Source organism: Toxotes jaculatrix, chromosome 18 (assembly GCF_017976425.1).
Source record: "Toxotes jaculatrix isolate fToxJac2 chromosome 18, fToxJac2.pri, whole genome shotgun sequence".
Taxonomy (NCBI): Eukaryota; Metazoa; Chordata; class Actinopteri; family Toxotidae; genus Toxotes; species Toxotes jaculatrix.
Window position 1 is genome coordinate 5,372,281 of NC_054411.1, and position 19,933 is coordinate 5,392,213.

Below are 19,933 nucleotides of genomic sequence, written 5' to 3' on the forward strand. Positions count from 1 at the left end.
CTCAGCTGAGGCTGATGGGATTGTGATTCATGTTGCAAATATTTGGTCATAAAATACTAGATAAGCTAAAATTTTGACCCGATAACTAGGGAAAAGAAGGGAGATCGCCAAAGTCATTATGATTCATCCTCTGGGAACCAAGGATATCTGAGTAAATTTTCATGACAGTCTGAAAAATGACAGTCATACTTCTGGACCAAAATGTTTGATCGACTGATACACTAACTGAGAAATTCCTTTTTTTTTTACCGGTAGAGGGAAATTATGCAGATAAAGAACAAGCCTACTTGAAAAATAACTGAATATGGGTTTCACTTTCCCACTGCTTTCATTGCTATTTGTTTGCTTCCTTTGCTTTAAAAACAAGCAGACACAGAGACAGAGGAGTTTGATACAAAATGCACATGTATTTTTTTTTCTTTGTTACATTTTGCAATGCATGCCATCAACATTTATTCATTTTAATATAATGTCCCCAAGGACAAGTGCAAACCTGCCTGAAATTCATGAGCAGAAAACAACAAGAATAAGTAAAAGTTAACGTACAAAATAAGACATGATATAATGATGGTTACATTCATACACTGGTAAAAAACAAACAAAACAAACAAAACAAAAAAATTATCATTACAGATTAATTTTAATACTAACTCACAATATACATTTCAGTACTTTTGAGAAATCCTTATTTCTCTGCTCCCGAGCATCTGAAGGCAAATCTCACATATTTATACAACTCTGGGCTCTTCGGTTGACCACGTCATTGTTGTTCATCTATTACAATTTTACTAACAAACCTGAACTGTTGCTTTCAACCCCTGCCATTCCCTCTGTCCATGACTGATGTTTTCACAATAGTTAAAGAGCATGAAATCTAGAAACATCACAGGTAATTAAACAAAAACAAAAACAAAAAAAAAAAAAAAAAACAACTGTGCAACTTGTGCAATAGCCAACACAACAAAAATGAACCAAGTAAAACTTAAACACAGAAGTGAGGTTTTAAAAAGTGGCACTTTGTGAAAAAAGAGTCTTGTGACATAAACAGTGACTGGTGGAGAATGGTTAATATGTACAGTACATTGTGACAGCTGACTGTGCTTGATGAGCCTTTGGTTTTTTACTACTACACGGAAGTCCAATAACAAAATAAAAAGTGCTCAAGATTGTCCTTAAAAAAAAAAAAAAAAAAAAAAGAATGCTACCATTTCCATCTCAAACTCAGGCATCGATGTATATTTAAGGGGCTGAAGTGGTACAACAAACACACATAAATAAACATACAACAGTGGACCAGTTAACGTTTGGCTTCAGCGTAGGTGCTGTCCTTTGCTTTAATTCCTTTGTTAAGCAGAACCTTATGTCCAAACCCTTTGCTTCCTTCAAGAAAACTCATCACATAAGGTATGTCCGGGCCTGCTGAAGCATAACTTGTTTTCATGAGAGCACACCGTGAGTGAAGTAATTTCCCAAGGAAGCAGGAGGCTGCCTCTCCTCCTTCAAAAGGCTAACTGGGTAAAAAAAAACAAAGAGAAACCAGTGTGCGTAGCCACAGTATTAAGCTGAGTCCAGATCAGTTCTGTCACTTTTAAGGCAGCAGTGCAGTCCTGTGACACAGTCCTTGTGTGTCTTCTCCCACTCTTTTCTTCTGCATCTTCATTCTTCTCACAGTCCTACCGTGCAGTCATAAGTCAGCACGGAGTGGCATGTATTATTCACACACACACACACACACACACACACACGCAGAGGTATAAAACTACACACAGCCCAGCTCACAGACATCACAGCAGTAGAAGCAGCCAGCAGCAGGCATACAGCATCCATATCGCATGGCCCTATGTCAGATCCAGACCAAGAAGCTGCAGGCTCGCTGGCTTTCAGCATCTGCTCCTTTGAGTTTTAATTCATTAAGTCTCTCTCCACCTGTGAAGCGTCATTCAGCAGATCAGCTCCTGCTGTATTTCAGTTCGTGTGGGGAAGGGGGGCTTGCTAAAGGAGAAGGTGTCACGGCCCGCCTTCAGCCCACCCTGGCCCGGGCACGTGAGGTATGACTCTATCAAGTCCAGCTCAGGGGAGGAAGCCGGGCTCTCGGGCTCCGACTCAGACTGGCTCGTCTCCGGCTCATCCAAAGAGGAGGACGATCTGGGGTGGAGGTGTGAGTGAGAGTGGGGATGGGGGTGCGGGTTCAGCCAGGGGTGGCTGAGGCATTCTTCTGCTGTGGCTCTCTTCCTGTACACACAAACACAATAACACTGTGGATGAGTGGAAATTCCCAAAGAGTTTACATAACCGATGGATTGCCTGGATATTCCGATTCACTCAATCCATTCTCTTGCAGATGGCGGCCATAGTCCTTTTCAACATTTGGTTTGGAAAACCACAAAAAAAAAAGCACTTTTGTCTCTCAAGATTTTTTCCCCCTCCATCCCTCACCGATTACTCAAACACTGAGGAATCTTCCCCTTTTTCCAACGCCACCGCTAATCTGCTGCAATTAAATGATACTGACTGGAGATTATGGCTGTGGATGCAAGACACAGGCTGCTGCTACTTTTCATCAACAAATTGTGCTGACAATTTAAGCGCTCAGTGTTAGATCGGCTCTCAATGAGAATTAGGGTTAAATTCATCAGACATATGGTTACATAGCTTTCTTTGGAAATCACCTCTGTAGCATGGTGACACTTAAAGCTGACAAATGAGTGTTTGGTGTACCGTCAAAGCAAAAGATACTGACATAATTTTTGTAATGAGGTGAGCTTAAAACCACCATCTGCAAAAAAAAAGGAACTGTCTTTTCGCCTATGTGACGCAAGTCTTGTTACCACACACATTCACGTAGACACACGCGGATGTACTTCCGTTCTGGTGTGAACCTGACTCACAGCATTGATGTGTAATTGATTCTGATGAAACGATACAGTTTTAGCCATAAAAGGAACATCCGATCAACGTCATTATAACTGTAAACAGCCTCACCTGGGATTTTTAACTAACAATGACTTGATGAAGTCAACAGCCAGGGAGGAGATTCCTTCAAACGTGTCTTGCGAGTAGTCTACGTTCACTTGGGAGATGTTGAGGAATGTCTCCTGCTTGTCGTCACCTAGGAAGGGAGACTCGCCCGTCAGCATGACGTAGGTGAGGACCCCGATACTCCTGGCAGAGAGGGAGGAAGAAAGGGAAGGACGTCATGAGGCCAATTGTCATTTTTAATGGTTACAGAATCTGCTTTACAACACACTGTGGCACAACAGATTGGGCTGTCTTCCCCTATGCTGCAGTTAGTCGTTAATGAACTGCAAGTATGAAGCAAAGATGATCTTATGGTCAAAGGTCTGGACATAGAACTGTCGTCTGCATGTTGGGGAGGTGATGTTATTATCCTGAATATGTCTTTATTCCTAGAAAACTGAAGGACTTCGGCATCGCATCCACCTGAATAGGTGGAAATAGTCTCATTAACTACAGCAGCACACTTACCACATGTCTGTAGAAGTGCTAATGGGTTCAAAGTTCAGGATCTCTGGTGCTGCAATAGAAACACATGGCCCCAGTTAGTCATGATAAAACTCAAATTGAAAAGACACAGGTGATTCTGCCTTTTTAGAGACTGAGGGCAGGACTCACCCACATACTCTGGGGTACCCAGGATCTCCCTGACTTCTGTGATTTTGTCCATGCGTCTCGACAAGCCGAAGTCCACAATGCGAATGTCGCCGAGAGGCCTGGCACTGGTCAGCAAGATGTTCTGGGGCTGGAGAAGACGAGCACACAGATTAGACAGAGATACGTTACGTAAGGACAAATGATTATTCAAGAAGCCTGAGGTCTGGAATCCGAGGTCATTAATTACACGTCTTTGTGAATGAGTCATGGCATTTGAGGTGACTGGTCTCAAGAGGATCTGGGGTCTGGTTTGTCAGTCAGTGTACTAGTTGCTCCTCTGAGCTTAGATCATCCACTAAGCCTATCAGACGAGGCTGAGAACAGGTAGGATATTCCTGCCAACCGCTGACACTGACAAGCACAAGTCTAGCTTAGTCATGGATTTGGTGTATTTGAACTGATCATGTAATCATGCAGTTTTTTTTTCTTTGTCCCTTATTCACTTTTAAAAGAATTGTATAACATGTAATGAGAAACCAGACGCTTAATTTTTCTAGACTCTTAGGCAGAAAGAAAACCTCAATGATGACTACCTTTTTACCTCAAGGCCCATTTAAGAAAACATGATAGTTCAGTGAGATTCCTTTACAGACTGATTCCTAGTGGGAACAGGGTCGTGACACACTGAATGAGCTGTGCTTGCATAACAGAAATCTTATCTCCCTCCGTCTGCCACCCGGGGGAATAAACTGTCCTATATTGTCATATAATGTTTCACTGTACTTACTTTCAGATCCAGATGCACCACATTGTTTCGATGCAGGAAGGCCACTCCAGTCAGGATCTGCTTGGCCAGCCGGATCACATCTTTCTCTGTGAAGGCCTCGTCGTTATCAGCAACACATTGGTCGAAGATTTCACCACCGGCGGCGCTGGAAGGAAAGCACAGGAAGGAAAACTGAGAAAACGAAACAAGGAAGAGAGGTAAAGAAAAGAACTGTACATGGATAGCCACCCAGTGGAGTTTGGTTTGGCATACTTTCCTTTTTGATTATTCATTTTAACTTGTCATAATAAATTGCGCCTTAAACTGTACAAATACGCCCTTCCTCTCAGCTTGAAAGTTGACCATTGGTACAATTTTTAGTGAACAAACCCAAAATAATCATTTCCACTTTCTTTAAAATTACATAACAGCCCGTCTCCTCATTAGTGTACTTTGGCTTGAAGGAACAAAGTCCTTCCACATCCACACACTGCATGCGAGTCCAACATGAATCAATGTAATTTTAGGTACCCCGCCCGTACATGCACTTTCCTCTTCTCAGGAATATTGCTGGAGATAAGAATGCTCATATCAGCTTACAGCAGGTCAAGATAAGAACCTATATAGCCTGATATATTGCGAGTTAAATTAATAAATCAAAACAGGAAACAGCTACAACTAACCAGAGCCTAAAAAAATTTTTTATAAAAAAGAAAAAAAAGAACAGATCTCAAGCTGTAAAGAGGCCAGAGAAGGTGCATAATTGGAGAGTAGTGTCAGGTTGGTAACTAGATACTGTATGAGCCTCAGCCTGCATAGTTTTCTACTTATTCGCTCAAAACAACTTAAGTATAAGGGATTATCCTTTTTTTTTTGGCATTTAGTAATTAGACAACTCGGAGGTGGCTTCTCACATTTTTGTGGATGAAACAGTCAGACTCCTGCCTGGTCTTGCTGCGCTTGTGTAACAGCGTTAGTTAAACTGGAGACATGGTGGATTTATGTTGGATGCTCCATCAGTCAGATCAATTGCCTGAAGCTGACAGTTCACCAAAAAAAACGAGAACCATGTGTGGGGGATTTAGATGGCACACATGCTTTTTATCTTCAGAGGAAAACTTTGTGACCAGGCCGTGGGCATGTCTGTTACATAACCTGCAACACCCAATCCCCCTGTTAGCCTCCTAACCCTGTGCTCTTTACTATCCTCAGCTGTGAAAATAGCACTCATGTTTTGTTGGATTTTGAGGATATCCGTCAATGGTCCTTATAATCTTTTTGTTTGCTCCCAGCACCAAATACTTGACCTGATATCTACCCCACTTGTTGCAAGCATGCTCTATCCCACCTAACAACCCCCAGAGAGTTTAAGAGCAGTGGAGTTGTACAATGAAACTCTGCACTGAACGTGTTTACATTGATCCGCACATGTATACCAAATGCAAGCAAGAGTGGTGTTAGTGTTTTCATTTGGGGGAGGAAATTAAAGACATATGAGTGTGTTTGGTGGATGCTTTTGATTTTATTTTCAAAACTGATAAATTTAAAACTGCAATAGAAGAAAAAAAAAAACTTGTCCCTCTTTCTGAGTTGGTGTTGTATCAAAAACAAACTTCTGTCCACTTGGCATGGACTTGACCTTAAGTAGTCACCGTACCTGTCTGAACAATTAAAGACTTGACATGACGAAGTGTTTCAATAGCTTCATTAAGCTGTCGGCAGAGTGCCTAAAAGGATTTAAAACCTTGATAAAGACCGTCTTGTTTAAATTCAACACACTGCACACATTCTGGCCAAGCACTTAAGAATGATCTGATACTTCCCTGAACTCTAAATATTGTCTTTGCACTCTCCCTCCCTCCGAGAGAGTTAATGTATTCGCTACTACAGTGTGTAGGCAGGCATCCTCCCCTGCACCAACCCGCATGAATAAAGCCACTGTAACCAGCATGAGTGAGGGCATACAGAAGTTTAACAAGCATTTCAAGACAAAGGACGAGAGCAGATGAGCCTCAATCTCTGAATGAGAGGATATTAGGTGGTGATATCTTACAGCGGTAAACCAAGACAACCTCCTTTTAGTTGTTTTATTTGGTCAAAGCGAATCTTGGCTGACCACCAAACCAGGTGCTCACTGACGTCACCTTATAAACAGTCTGTAAACCAGTTTCCACAAGCCTAACCTGTCTGTTGGCTGAATTTGATAGTCCAATTATAGCCCAGTGAGAACATCAGTGGTTTGCCTGACATAACAAATATCAAGCCATGAGAATCATGCAAATTAACAGATACCCTGCAAAGCGAAGTAATTAAAACTGAATACAGATTTTAAATGAATGTTAAATCCTTTGGTTTTACAGAACACCTGACATTTAAAGGGCTGAAAATGTACTGGTTTACCTGTAGATTCTGCGGTTTGTGATTTTGTGTTTGGGTTCAGATTCGTTTATCTACACTGCTGAACTCATTTTCTACCTTTAAGGCAGCTAAAATGTGTTAATCACTTTCCTAAAGTGCACTCTAGTATATCTGGAAAAAGCTGGGCTATGCTTTATGGCGAACACATCACTGTGATCGTTTTTAGCTACTGTGCACAAAAAAAAAAAAAAAAGGTGAGGTGATGCACTATCACTTTTCATCAAAGTGACCATCTCAAAAACCAGTCATTACGCTGGGGTTTTCTCTGGTACTGACGCACGCTGGAGCTGCACTTTGAAAGATGATTAGAATTCAACTTCTCGCTTCCATTTCTCTGACATTACCAAGGATGTGGTTGTGGCTACGAGAATTGTGTGTGTCTCTATGTGTGCGCACAACACTTTATACCAGCGTGGTGGTGTGCTACTTTTGGGAGCTTTGCTGCCGCTTATGTTTAAACCCACAGGAAATGGAAAATGGTTGCAATTCTTGAAACTCATGCTGAGGTCAGACAGTTTTTGCGATGCAGCCTTTCAGAGGCTAAGGGTCTCAACTGCTGTTGCAGCTTTTAAGGACAAGCGTACAGTACAACAGATAATAGCTGACAAAAAGCATGAGCTGAAATTTTAAAAACCTCTTTAAGTACAGAAATATTGTACTTGTGCAAGCTGCTTGATTATATGATCAAAGCCCGCAGCTTCATTAGGCAGCTGGAGAGGAACTGTGGACCAGTTCTGAGTGACCTCCTGCTATGTTTTCTCTGCAGGCATGCAGGGGTGAACTGTGGTGCTACTTCCCCTTTCACACTTCAGTCAGAGGTCAAACACAGCCCCACAGAAAGGCTTTTGTTCTGCAGAGGCATTCCATGTCTGGGATGAGGATGGCTAGCAAGAACTGGGCAGGAGAGGGCTTCCTGCCTGAGCAGTGAGCAGTTCAGAAACAGGGTCAGGGTAATGTGGTTCAAGTGTAATTGCCCGGTGTTATCTCCCTGTAATGAGGCAAGTGGGGTAATTAAGACACTGACTGTTTTTCCCAAACCGTAATTAAAGGCCATCATTAAACTGGATACATCATGTCATTTAACACCCAACCACAACAGACCAGAACCAGACAGCCAGCATGACCTTGCCGGGTCACTTGAACGAGCTGCATCGTCTCAGCCAGTTCACCTGCACGTCGAAAGGCAACAAACCATCTAGAGCGCTGAGCGATAAGTTCTCACAGTTGGGTTCAACCGACTCATTTAAAGGTCTGTATTGACATTTTCACATAGTGAGGTTGGTGCCACGTTGATATTTAAAGGGACGGTTCCTGACAAGAGACTGAGGTGTCGAGGCTCTGTAGAGACGAGCAATCAAACCACACAGAGACACAATTTCCATATTAGGCATTGAGACTTCGTGTAGCAGCAGTGCAAGGCTGTGCTTTTCACACGTATATGTGTCTTTTTTTTTTTTTTTTTGTGGTGAGAAAGACCTGAGCTGTATTCTCAGCAACCAGCACATAACTGTAAGCCAGGAAGTAATTTTTTTTTGCTCTCAGATCAGATAAAAGCTGACAATTCACATGAAAACTCATGAGCCCTGACATTCTCATATAATATGCAGGGTGTTGCGTGATGGGTTTTCCCCCAATCAAAGATTTCCACAAAAATAAAGCTTTGCTTATCAAGTAGATATGAATGAATATGTTAGAAAGTTCTCTACAAACTCTACAAAACTCAATGTCTGCACAACCCTCAGACATTGTGCATGAGGAAAAACTCCAGTGATGGAAAGTTTATAGTGAGTGATTAAAGGATTTTCATCTCCCTAATGATTGAGTACCTAATCATTTTATCACAGTTTTCCTGGCATGGCCCAAGTGCCAGGAAAGTGAGGAAAGTTTAAAAGGCCATTAAATTACCATCATCATTTTCTTCTCGTATCAGCAGCAGTGCAAGCCAGGGGCTGGGTGTGTGCATGAGGTTTTGAACACAAACAAACTCTGGAGTGACAAACAAGGCACTGCAAAAGTAATGTAATTTTACTGTGAACTTTTAAAGACCTTAATGTTTTTTTCTGTAATGCCAACTGTCTTACCACTCGAGAACGAGGACGATTTCAGTGTTGGTTTCGTAGACCTCATGCAGTGCCACCACATAGGGGTTTGCCTTGGCTGACTCCAGCACAGCAATCTCGTTCAAGATGTCCATGCGGCAGTCCTCGCCCTTCCGTCGCTTTCGCAGGAACTTGGCAGCGTACTGCTTCCCTGTTGCCTTCTCAATGCACTTCTTCACCACCGCAAACTTTCCCCTGGGAAACAAAGAGGGGAGAGAGCGAGAGAGTGATTAGTGAGGAGACAGAATAATCACAACCACATAACTGGCTTTTCAAATAGATCTGGTCAGAGATGGTTCTATTCTTTATCCAAGCGGCCAGCGGGACCACTGGATCGTATTTAGGTCACTTAAGCTGCAGCAAATGAAAGGCTAAAATTACTGGACATACTCATCACAGTTAAACTGCTATGAGGCCAAACCTAGATTACAGTGCAAGACATTTGGAAAAGCCCGCCGACAAGCCACGCGTGCAACACTGTAGGCGAGGTTCAGAGAACAGTTCAGAGATAAGTTTAAGAGGCGTCGTTTGAAAAATGCAGACGCTGCTATTGACCACTGATATGCTGAGGAGGCGTATTTAGACGTCCAGAAAAGATTTGCCCCTTTCTCCTCCTTTTCCTTTAGCCTTCAGGAGGGTCTGACAAGAGGCAGATAAGGTTGACAGTTCTGGCAAGAGCTGCTGAACAGTGGGCAGGGACCTGATAAGGCTATTGCCACTTTACAGGCCAAGCAAAAACAAAGAGATGCAACAGCTTGGATTGCTGGATGTTGATGGTAAAACATGAGATGAAGAAAGGAAGAAGATCCACTTTTAAAAGCTCATCACGACCATTCATTTTTCTGCATATACACTGACAGATTCATAGGAGGTGTTAAGGGTCAGCCATGGGTGTGGGCAGGATGTCCGATGTGTGCAGAATTGCCTCTCTGTGTCATGCCGACCACAATCACCAGCCGTCCCCTCCCAGGCCCGATAATGAGGCCTTGTCCATTTCCCTTTCTTCACAGCTGACAGCAGCGGGGACAAATGGAATTGTGTTAACGCCTCCGCCCAGACCCTTGGCCGGAGTCTTGCTTCTCCTTTGACAGTCATACAAAAGCTGACCAGTCGGTTAATGCAGCAGCCCCAAAACCAGGACCACCCACCAGCCCAGCGGCTGGGCAGGCCAGGCAGGGGGTCAGCACTGTTACAGTCAGGTTGGAGCCTAAGCAGCATGCCAGATTGGATACTGCAACTTCAACATCTATATTCGACCAACATCTCACTGTTTTTATGAGTCACACAGTACAGATACACTGCACAAGTCTTAGGATGAGTGATCACAGGACGTGAAACCATGACTGTGGACTGGGTAGAATCTAAATGAAGTGGCCAAGTCAGAAAGGTCCAGTCAGCATGGTGCTAGTCATTTTCCCACACAGTGTTACTCCCAGCCCACTGTGCTGCAGACCAAAAACAGCAACTGTTCTGGCCGGAGCCTGGTTCTGTTTTGGCTACCACCCCGGATGCTGTGGGGCCTGTTCCTTCTCTTTTGCCTTTTCCCAGTCTTGCAGAATGGTGACGACTCATTGTTCAGAATGAAAAGGCAAAACCCGTCAGAGCCTTTTCATCCTTAATTAGCCAAGTTCAGAGAAGCTCACTGTGGGCTGGGAACTACATATGGAGTGAAAAGGAATGACTGCCGGCCACGGAAAGGACCAACAGGAGGCCTTTCAAAGGCTGACAACAGGTCAGAGGTCACTAAACACAGCCATCTTCCAGCCGGCTATGTTCACACTCTGCCGTGTTACTGGGCAGATGCACAGGACCTCCTGGTTACACAAAACACCACAGGGCTTTAGTGTAGTACTATACACATTATGTTTTTTTTTTTTTTAAACACACAGTTACCTCTGTGATAGTGGAAAAACTCTCAACCACACTCTGACAAACACTAATGAATGATTTCTCAAACATCCTGTCTAGATCCACAAACACAGTTATGCAGATCAAACGGCTCATTTGCGAGGTTATCCTCTGCAGGATCAGTCTGAAACTAGTCTGACATCAATCATCAGCTGCACTGTGGCACACAAAAAAAAACTAATTCCTCTACAGCAGCAGATATGGTGATAATTTGACTAAGAAAAAGTGGTTTCCTGAGGTGGCTGCATTTGTTTTTTCCTCTCAGCGGGGCACTGACTCATGTCTGAGATGCAGTGTGAAATGACAGCTCTCATTTGCCTGTTGCTCAGACAGACTGACGCACGACATGAGTTCCTCTTTTTGCTTTCATGTAGGCCACAACATTTTATTGTGTGCAGTTTTGCAGGGGGCCACAACTCATAATGCAAAGCCTGATGATGGGAACATTTTGAAAATAAGGCCAATGAGCTTTATTGGTCCTATCAACTTCACAAGAGATGAAAGAGGCAACTGACAGGAGAAGTGAACTCAGGCACCAACAGGTTCTAATATGGTCAACATCCCTCTTAATGTACAGACTATATAGCTGATCTCCTGGCATGCAGGACTATGTACATTCCTCCCCTTAATGCGATTATGAGGCCCGATCTCAAGATTGTTGTTGCGTTGGAGTCATGAGAAGAGGAGGGAAGGAAGGATGAAGGGCTGAGGTATGGGAGAGAAGGGGGTGTTCAGAAGCTGTTGTGGCCTAAACCTCATGGGCAGCCTTATGCCAACCCCCCACAGGTTCTGGCTGCCGTCCCAGGTTGTCCTAGGGTGTCTGACAAGGAAAACTGACAGTTCCCAACAGACTCTTTATTTAGCCTGTCCCTCTGCAGCATGCTGAGCAGCAAACCTATAGTGAAAAGTGAAGTTATAGAGACAGATGCAGAATTGGCCCAAGAGTGACAATCAAACAGCTGTTGCATTAAGTGGAACCCAAGATGACCCCTGTGGTTTCTTGTCTTAATTCTAAATGCTTTCTGGGGAAAGTCATTACTGTCTGGCAGTGCAGGGGCATCCCATTTTAAATGGCAGTGGAATGTCCAGCTCACTGTCTCGCACCCACACATCAAGTCAGTGTGACTCCCAAAATGCATCTGGCTGAAGAGAGAGAAAGAGGAAGAGAAAAGTGGCTGATGGTACATGGTATATATTTCATGCTGCACCTCCTGGGTAGAGAGCAGATCCTATGAGTCTGTAGCCAACAGAAACAATGATCTCTCATTATCCCTGTTGTACATTGAACATCGCACTTGTAATACTGAGACACGTTCAGTAATCAATGCTTTCTTTTTCTTTCTAATTCTAGGTGCAAGTCCCTCTTCATCTCACAAAACTTTCCCTCATCATCATCATCTTCACACTCATTCCCGTCCATCCCATTCTTTGAATTACAAGGTCAGAAAGTCCCCAAAACATTTCAGCAACTTTCAGCAAAGAGCGCATTGCTGTTGCGCATTCCGCGTGCCAGAGAGCGTTTCCATCAGCGCCTTCCAGCCGGATGGAATGCGCGACTGGAAGTGTTCAATTAAGGCTTCTTGTTAACACGTGCAGAAAACAAGTCTAACATCATTACCCGACTTACATAAGCTTATTAAGATACTGTGGCAAAATCCAGAGCCCGTACACGAACAAACTCAGCTCGCGGATTAGTGTTTTTCGTCAATGAATGCTGGAAACCAGCTCATGCGACTAACAAACTCACCTGCCCAGTTCTTTGCCGACCAGGTCGTAATTGGCTGTGAAGGGGTCAGCTCTTATCCTCGTGTGGATTTTTGTCACCATTCCGTTTTTGCTCATCTTTGCTGAATCTGGCATTGAAGCCGAGCCTTTAAGTAAAACAATCTTCCTCCACCGGAAAAAAAAATAAAAAGAACCAATTACAACAAAGACGGTTTTCTGATCCGATCAAGTAAAAACTCGCATGATACGGGAGTCGATTAGAGCCAACGGCCGCTGTGTCAAACCACCGGGAGATAATCCAGGTTAAGCGCGTCCCGAACGAGAGGATGATGCCCTGCAGGAGCGCGACACAGTCGGTGTGGTAAATTAGTTTGAGTGCTACTACACATTCCTCACAATAAACTCGTTGTCGGGGCCAGCCTCCTGCGCTGACGCTCAGCGGTGGAAGCCAATGAATCTGCTGAAGAGGACGGACCCACGGTGAGAGCCAGCTGGCATGTGGCGCGTTCAGTGACAGGGGTAGTCTCAGTGCAGGTACACAAACATAAACACCTTTATCGGTCGCTTCAGTTTGGTAGTTATTACGATGACTTAATATGATAATTAATTCGTCTTTTAATTATTTAACATGAACATTCCTCTTACACATATAAGTATCACAGTGGAAGTCAAACTACTGTGCGTTATTCCTTTATAATTTACAACAGTTTATTATTTAGTATATAAACTACCATTTTAGAGTAGCAGACATTTGTAAGCCTTAAAATGCAGGTAAACTCTAGCTAAATAAGGAGAGTTAAAGAGTTTAAATATAGGACTAATTAATAAGCCACTCATGGTAACCTATCCTCAGCCTTGACTGTACTTAACCCTTTCCCTCCTTATCCCATTTTAAACCTACATAATATCCTAAAAATAACTATCCAAATAGTAAAGTATGAGTGTTCATATTTGCATGCACAAGCACACACAAACATTTCAGGCATGTCTGTTGTGATCGTTGGTATGTTTTTTGTCCTGTTGCTTGTTCTGGGCTTGGCTGAGCTACAGGTGAGACTTGACTTTTTCTCACGGTATTCAGTCATGAATGTGACGCTGCCCTTGAAGTATGAGAACTTCGTCCACTTTTTTTTTTTAATCTGTGGGAAAGTTATTTGTATACCCACTGACGCTTTGTGTCATTAAAGAAGAATTCAAAGCATCCCACTAGAAAGCTCATGACTTGGAAAGTTCAGTGATGTTTGATGCACAGGTGTTTCAGTTACTTCTCTGTTTCTGTTTTGTTTTTTCTGTAAATCAGAAAAAAAAAACACTGTCACAAATTAGCCTGTAGATGGAGGAGTGAATATAAAGACAAGCCAGTGGGGAAATGTTGGTATTGGTATTTATAGCCTACGGAGGGGACCAGTGTGATGATGACCTGGACTCCATGGGAAATGTGTCACCTAAGCTCCAGGGGCTTGTGAAGCTAAAACTGTGAGGTTGTTAGAAAAACCAAGGCCTGGGTTGACCCCAAGCAAACAGAGCAGCAACGTGCACACAGACACACACAAGTACAGCAAATCGTCCCCAGCTGAGAGTCAATTCCAGGTAATAAAGGAACTTGTGGTGGGTGTTGTGGTTTTGGCCTCAGTTTTACACCTCATGTAGAGAGGAGATTAAATGAGACAACTGCCTTCCTCAAAGACAGTGTTGCACCTTGTGGCAGTATGCAAAAAAGCCAGACTCATGCAGGATATCATTGTCATCTAGAGATAGAGCTCAGTTATTTTCATTGTTGATTGTTTTGTAGATTGATCACTTAGTCGATAAAAGGTTTGGGAAACATCTCAAACCTCTGCAATGATATTAAACAGAGAAAAATAGTTGTACATTGGTAAATAAATAACTTTTTCCAGCGCCATCGTAATAGCGGGCACATACTTTTCCTAAAGAAGGGAGAGACTCATACCAGCCTGTATTCTTCGTGTTTCTAAATGAGGAGATGAGTATTTGTGCTGACTTGATGGAAGGGAAGAAGTGAAGAAAAAGACGAGATGACACTGTACTGGTTTCATGTCTCATGGCAGAACACATAGCTAGTGGTTGGTCACACGCCCTACATAGCTGTTATCTATCACACAGAGCAGGATTTGTCCAATCTTACCATGCCAAAGCTAATTTTGTTGCCACAAACAGCAACTGATGTAAAAGAGACCTATTGAGAGTGGACATTCCTCAGGCCCCACTGAGTCATTAATGTCCAGCGACAAGGTTACATAACCTGTTACGCCTCCTCAAATTGTTACCTTAAGTCTAAGTCAGCCCACTCCGGAGCCTTGACCCTCTTTCTCTGCCAGCCTTCCCATTAAAGCCGGGGTCAGAGTTCAGAAGAGCCACGTAAGTGAGGGGCGCGCTACCCGGCCTCCGGAGACTTAATGAAAACACATACCAGCGAATTAGCCTGCCAGTCTGCAGTTTAGCTAACATAAATATGAGAACTTCAGCCGTGACCTGGGGAACGCGAACACTTTCCGAGCCTCTAGAACAAATAGGCCTAGTCACGGCTGGGTCAGAAAACATGGCTCTTGTTTTTTTACAAGACCCCTGCTACAAAGCTGGGTCTGGGTCCGTTCCAAAAAAGTGTCCAAGATATGGATCTGATTGATGTAAAAGGGGAATTTTGATGGCTTTAAATAGGGTAGAAGGATATGTGATAAGGTTTCAACTTTTGCCTGAGTTTGTATTTATGATAAGAGTGAAACATAATTGCACAGCTATAGCACAGAATAGAAGCTTTATTCTCCAAAAAACTGATGACATTCATTCTGCACCAATGAATCCATCTTTCCTTCTCTGTGTGGCAGCAGGCATCTCATCCTCACGCAGGTTAGATAATCAGAGGAGCTGCCATTTTTACAAAGAGCTGCTGAAGATCCAGAGAAGGTAAAAGGATTGGGGCCGGAGGGGCACAGGCAGTCTTATGTTAAAGAAGAGGCCATTGCAGGATCAGGGTAAAAGTACACTGTTAAGCTCCCTTATGACTCCCTTAGGTAAATGTGTTAGAAAGACAGACAGTCTCTTGTCCACAGTTTCAAAGATGTCCTTTCTCTCCTCTCGTTTATGTCGCCCATGGGAGTGTACAAAATGGGAGGGGGGGGGGGGGGGGGGTTGTTCTCATTATGTAAGTGTTTTTCTCCAGTGACTATGTGACACTGGGCTGTTAAATGTTTGCTGCTGTTCATTTATGAGGCTGCTTGGAGGCCTGCGCAGTTGTGTTAAGATCTCCAACCCTGATAACGTCCCAGACCTTTCCTTTCTGTTTGAATGACCGCAATGACCCGTTTCCACCCGCTGCTTATAACATGGAGCAGGTATGAACGAGGAAGCATGGCATCATCCAGCATCAGCAAATGTCTGACCGATGAGGTGTCTGTGTTAGACATGGTTTTGCAGATGAAAGCCAGGCAGCTCTAACTGATAAAATGTTTCTGAGTCTCTTTCATTGCTTGTTTCCTTTGTTTTGCTCCATTTCGGAGTAAAGACACCTGATGGCAGCTGATAGTCGCCTTCATACAAACAACATTTCGTGAGAATGAAAAAGCCATCAACCTTTCTAAGGGAGTTTGCCTTGTTAACAAGGCCTAAAAGACTACATCTGCAAAATTGCAAAATACTGAGTCCTTACAAGCATGATTGCTAGCTGTCTAAATTCTCTGTTTATGGTTCTTAACTATAAACCATTGTTTACGCAGAAAGAGGATTCCATGTAATGAATAGGTTCAGACTCAGGACGGCTACTCGGTAATCTCACCTCAGTCGATAAGTGTTCCTTGTCTTCTCTGGTTGCTTATACAGGGCTTCAGTATGTATCTTATCTGTCACGTGTTGTGCAATTTGTAATTAACAAGCAACTGATGCACTGGCAAAATAGCTCCAGGTCTCTGCACCATTGGCAAACGCTAATTTGCTTGGGTAGATAGCGTGTATGCTACCACTTACAGGGTTAAGGGAGACTAACTGAAGGCTAATTTAATACATGATGTCATGCTTTCACCAAGTCTATAAATCATTCGTGTGGTGGCGCAATGGTGGTGAGCCTAGGTCACACACTGATGTGATCTCTAATCCGTCTGTGGTGACCTCAGTGTAAAGCAGTCTGAATGGAGCAGCAAAGGTCTCGCACCTCATAAAACCAAACAACCCAAAAGCTACGGTTGATTTAGATGCTTAACACACCACCCACGTCTTAACCCCTTCTTCCCCCCCACCCCTCCATCACCACTGCTGGTATTCCTGCCACATCAACTACTGTGGTGAACAAAAAGGACAAACATCTCCTCTGCGGCCTGACGGGAGGATCAGAGGGTTCCCAAACACTGGCGCTCGAAGTCATTCACCTCAAGACTTCAGGATGACGTGCAGAGCTGACGCTCGAGCGGTATTAGAAGATAAGTTCCTAATCCTTTTGGCAACAAAGAAAAACACTGAAGGAGGGATAAAAATAAGACATCAGAATAGGCTCAAGATCTCATTGCAATCTAAAGACAACACATGGCAAACAGGCCTGGAGGGGAAGCGGTGTGTGGCCTCGCTGCATTACAGTTATCACATTTATGCTTTTTGTAGTTCTGAGTACTGCCTTTCACTCATGTATTTTACAATACTAACCCTGGCAAGTAGCAATGGACCGGCCTTGAATATGACTTTTCTCTTGACCTCTGCAACTAAATAGGAGTTCTTCAGAGCTTACAAACAGCAAATGGCTTTAGTAATTTATAGTGTGGGTGTGTTAAGTCTCAAAACCGACATATTTAGCAGCAGTGGAGAAACAGTCAATATTTCCATACCTAATAATTTCTCCTCAGGTTTCTTTGAGCTAACCAGGCACTGCCTCTGCTTTAAACTTCTGTTCCAGCTCCCTGATGTCTCCTGTGCACAAGTGAGCATGTTTTTCAACACCTCTGGATCCCAGTGGAGCTTGATTTGTCAAACGCCTCCCTCCAGGCTCACTTGCATGTGGGACCTGCACGTCTGATTGCATCTCTGTTACAAATCAGCAAAAAACAACAGCCCTCTTTGACAGCCTCGGTTCTGCAATCAAACAAGAATAAAGTCAGTTCCCAGTTTGACTGACTAATATTTTCAAAGTGGCGACACTTACGGGTGTTAATCACTTTTGAACAGCTGGTTTTGGTTCATCTCTACTAGACTAGAAAACCAATGGGGAAAAATTGACATGATGTTCAGGATAAATGCAGCAGATAGGAAACACTGAGGAAAGACAAAGTAGGGCACTGGGAATGCTTGTGTTTAAACTGCAGAGCCACTAATTGCAGTGGAAAGCTTGAGTGTGAACTGCACATCTTTTTTTTTGCCCACAAATATGAAATTGGCTTTTTACAGATTCTTTTTTTCCCCTCGGTTGCAGCAACTGATTTGTTTTCTTACAGCCCACGCTGTGTGGGTTGGTGCAAAGCAGCAGCACAGTAAGAGAGGGATGCAACAAAGAGAAGATGAAAGCTGTGCTCAGGTAGATGCAGTAGAGGAGACATTTTGCCACATCCTGTCTCACTTTCTGGCAATGTGATCTCCCAGACCGGAGGAATTCATAACTACAGCTGTGCTCATGTCTGCTAGACACTGTTTGCACGTACAGGCAGTGATTGTGGTGAAGTGCTTATTTCCTTCAGGCAAAAGAAACAAAAACAGGATAAACACGTACAACGCAGGTAGATGAGTTAGTGAGACCTGAATTCACAGAGGATAAAGGTATTAGATCATCTTCTCATCTTTGTCAACAAAGTATAGAGTGGGAGCAGCATGTTGTTGAGCCCTGTCTGGCCGACTTTACATGCAAGAACTCTGCAAGCCGCCGAACAAAGCTTGTCTAGATTGGCCAAAATAGCTACCAGCATATTTAGATATTTCACCACCCGAAAGGCCGCAGGGGTGTGGGCATTAACAGATGCAGCCAGACTTAACCGTGGACAGACAGACACACGGCACAGACTGACCAACTTAGAAACTGAAAGGGCTTTCTCAGCTGTTGCTTCTGTCTCCGGGCTCCACCCCCCCCCCCCCCTCACAGCCACATCATTGTCTCATTAATCCAACAACAGGCACATAAAGCCTTTCACAGCTCAATTCACTGTACATGCTTTATGCCAAACAACACTCGCATTATTCAGATTGTATCAAATGGGATTAAACACAATTTGGGGAATTTTAATAACAGACACCTTCTTGGACCAGATGAAAAATACTGGCAAACACAGTCCTGCACCTGTCACCATCCATCAAAAGCTTATCTGTGTGGGCTGGTTGTCAAAACAAATTACTGTTGTCTCAGTTGGGGCTTGATGACTTGGAAAAATAAAGCTGTTAAAAAAAAAAAAGCAACTGCAGTCCGACCATAATGAGCATAATTTCCCAGCAACACAAGATAAAAATGGTGGGGGGAATTTGGCTTTTCACTCCTTTCTGAGGTGGTCAGATAAAGTTAAAATTAGTCAGTAAGGACTAGAAGAACATAAATGCCTCAAATGTAAAAAGAGAGTGATAGAAGACATGCCAGCGGGTAGAAGAAGAATGAGAGAAGGAAACAGAGGAAATGGGGAAGCGGAGAAATCTTATTGGAATGTCTGACTCAGGAGAGAGACGGGGAAAAAAAATTATTTTAATTGGCAAGTGAACACGGGAAGTGCGGAGAGGTGGCGAGGTAAGTATTAAGAAATAGGGTGGTGTTAATCCAGCAGACAGAAATACCAGTAAGAAAAAAAAACATGTCAAGAAACAAAGGCAAGTTGAAAGGGACGATGAAAACAATGGAAAACTCATGATGCTTTATAGAAAATCCTTGTGTAAAGCCCAACACCCCTAAATCAAGAATTGTAAACAAGTATTTGAACATACTCACAGAAGAAGAATGTCTGCAAGGCAGATCGGCAACAGTCATTTGCTAACATTTCGTTGTTATTTGTTGTGGCAGAGTCTTGCCAAGGGAGTTTCCTGATTATTTTTTTAAAAAGTGGGTTTGTTTTAAAGCAAATATACCCCCCCCCCTCACAGTTTATTGTACGTGACAGGCAGACATGGGATACCTCTGGGGAAAAAAACGCTGATACATTAAAAGCAAAAACATGCGCTTGAAAATAGTGTTTTACACTTAAAACCTGCACCGTCTGTCAGTGAACATCCAGACTAAATGAAGCAAATCTAAATGGTGCTGCAGGCCACAGCATTTACACCACACTGGGTGCCACAGCCCAGTGACTCCGGTAACAGCAGGTAGACGCGACCATATGTCATCTGAGGCGTGGCAAGGGTCAAAGGTCAGCTCGGTACTAATGATTACCTGCTGAACCGTGCTGCTTCTGTAATCTGTGTTTGTTTGCGTAGCCGTGGTGACAGCGCAACAAGCCAC

General features: G+C 43.4%; 1 protein-coding gene across 1 annotated transcript; it reads right to left on the reverse strand.

Annotated features, from left to right (window-relative positions):
• Positions 1-372: 372 nt before the first annotated feature.
• On the reverse strand, positions 373-12,903 carry stk17al (serine/threonine kinase 17a like). The gene is made up of 7 exons (XM_041062171.1): positions 12,551-12,903; positions 8,878-9,090; positions 4,400-4,544; positions 3,634-3,760; positions 3,487-3,535; positions 2,983-3,162; positions 373-2,232 (listed from the first exon to the last, which is right to left on the reverse strand). Exons 1-7 carry the CDS (start codon positions 12,661-12,663, stop codon positions 1,941-1,943), a joined length of 1,119 nt encoding a protein of 372 aa, XP_040918105.1. The 5' UTR covers positions 12,664-12,903; the 3' UTR covers positions 373-1,940.
• Positions 12,904-19,933: the final 7,030 nt, after the last annotated feature.

Excerpts from the sequence above, each read along its gene's own strand:
- stk17al (XM_041062171.1), bottom strand. The coding sequence starts at position 12,663 with ATGCCAGATTCAGCAAAGATGAGCAAAAACGGAATGGTGACAAAAATC. Across the intron at positions 3,761-4,399 it reads TGGTGCATCTGGATCTGAAA|CCCCAGAACATCTTGCTGAC; the intron begins GTAAGTACAGTG and ends CGTCTTCTCCAG. Across the intron at positions 3,163-3,486 it reads AGCACTTCTACAGACATGTG|GAGTATCGGGGTCCTCACCT; the intron begins GTAAGTGTGCTG and ends CCTCTCTGCCAG.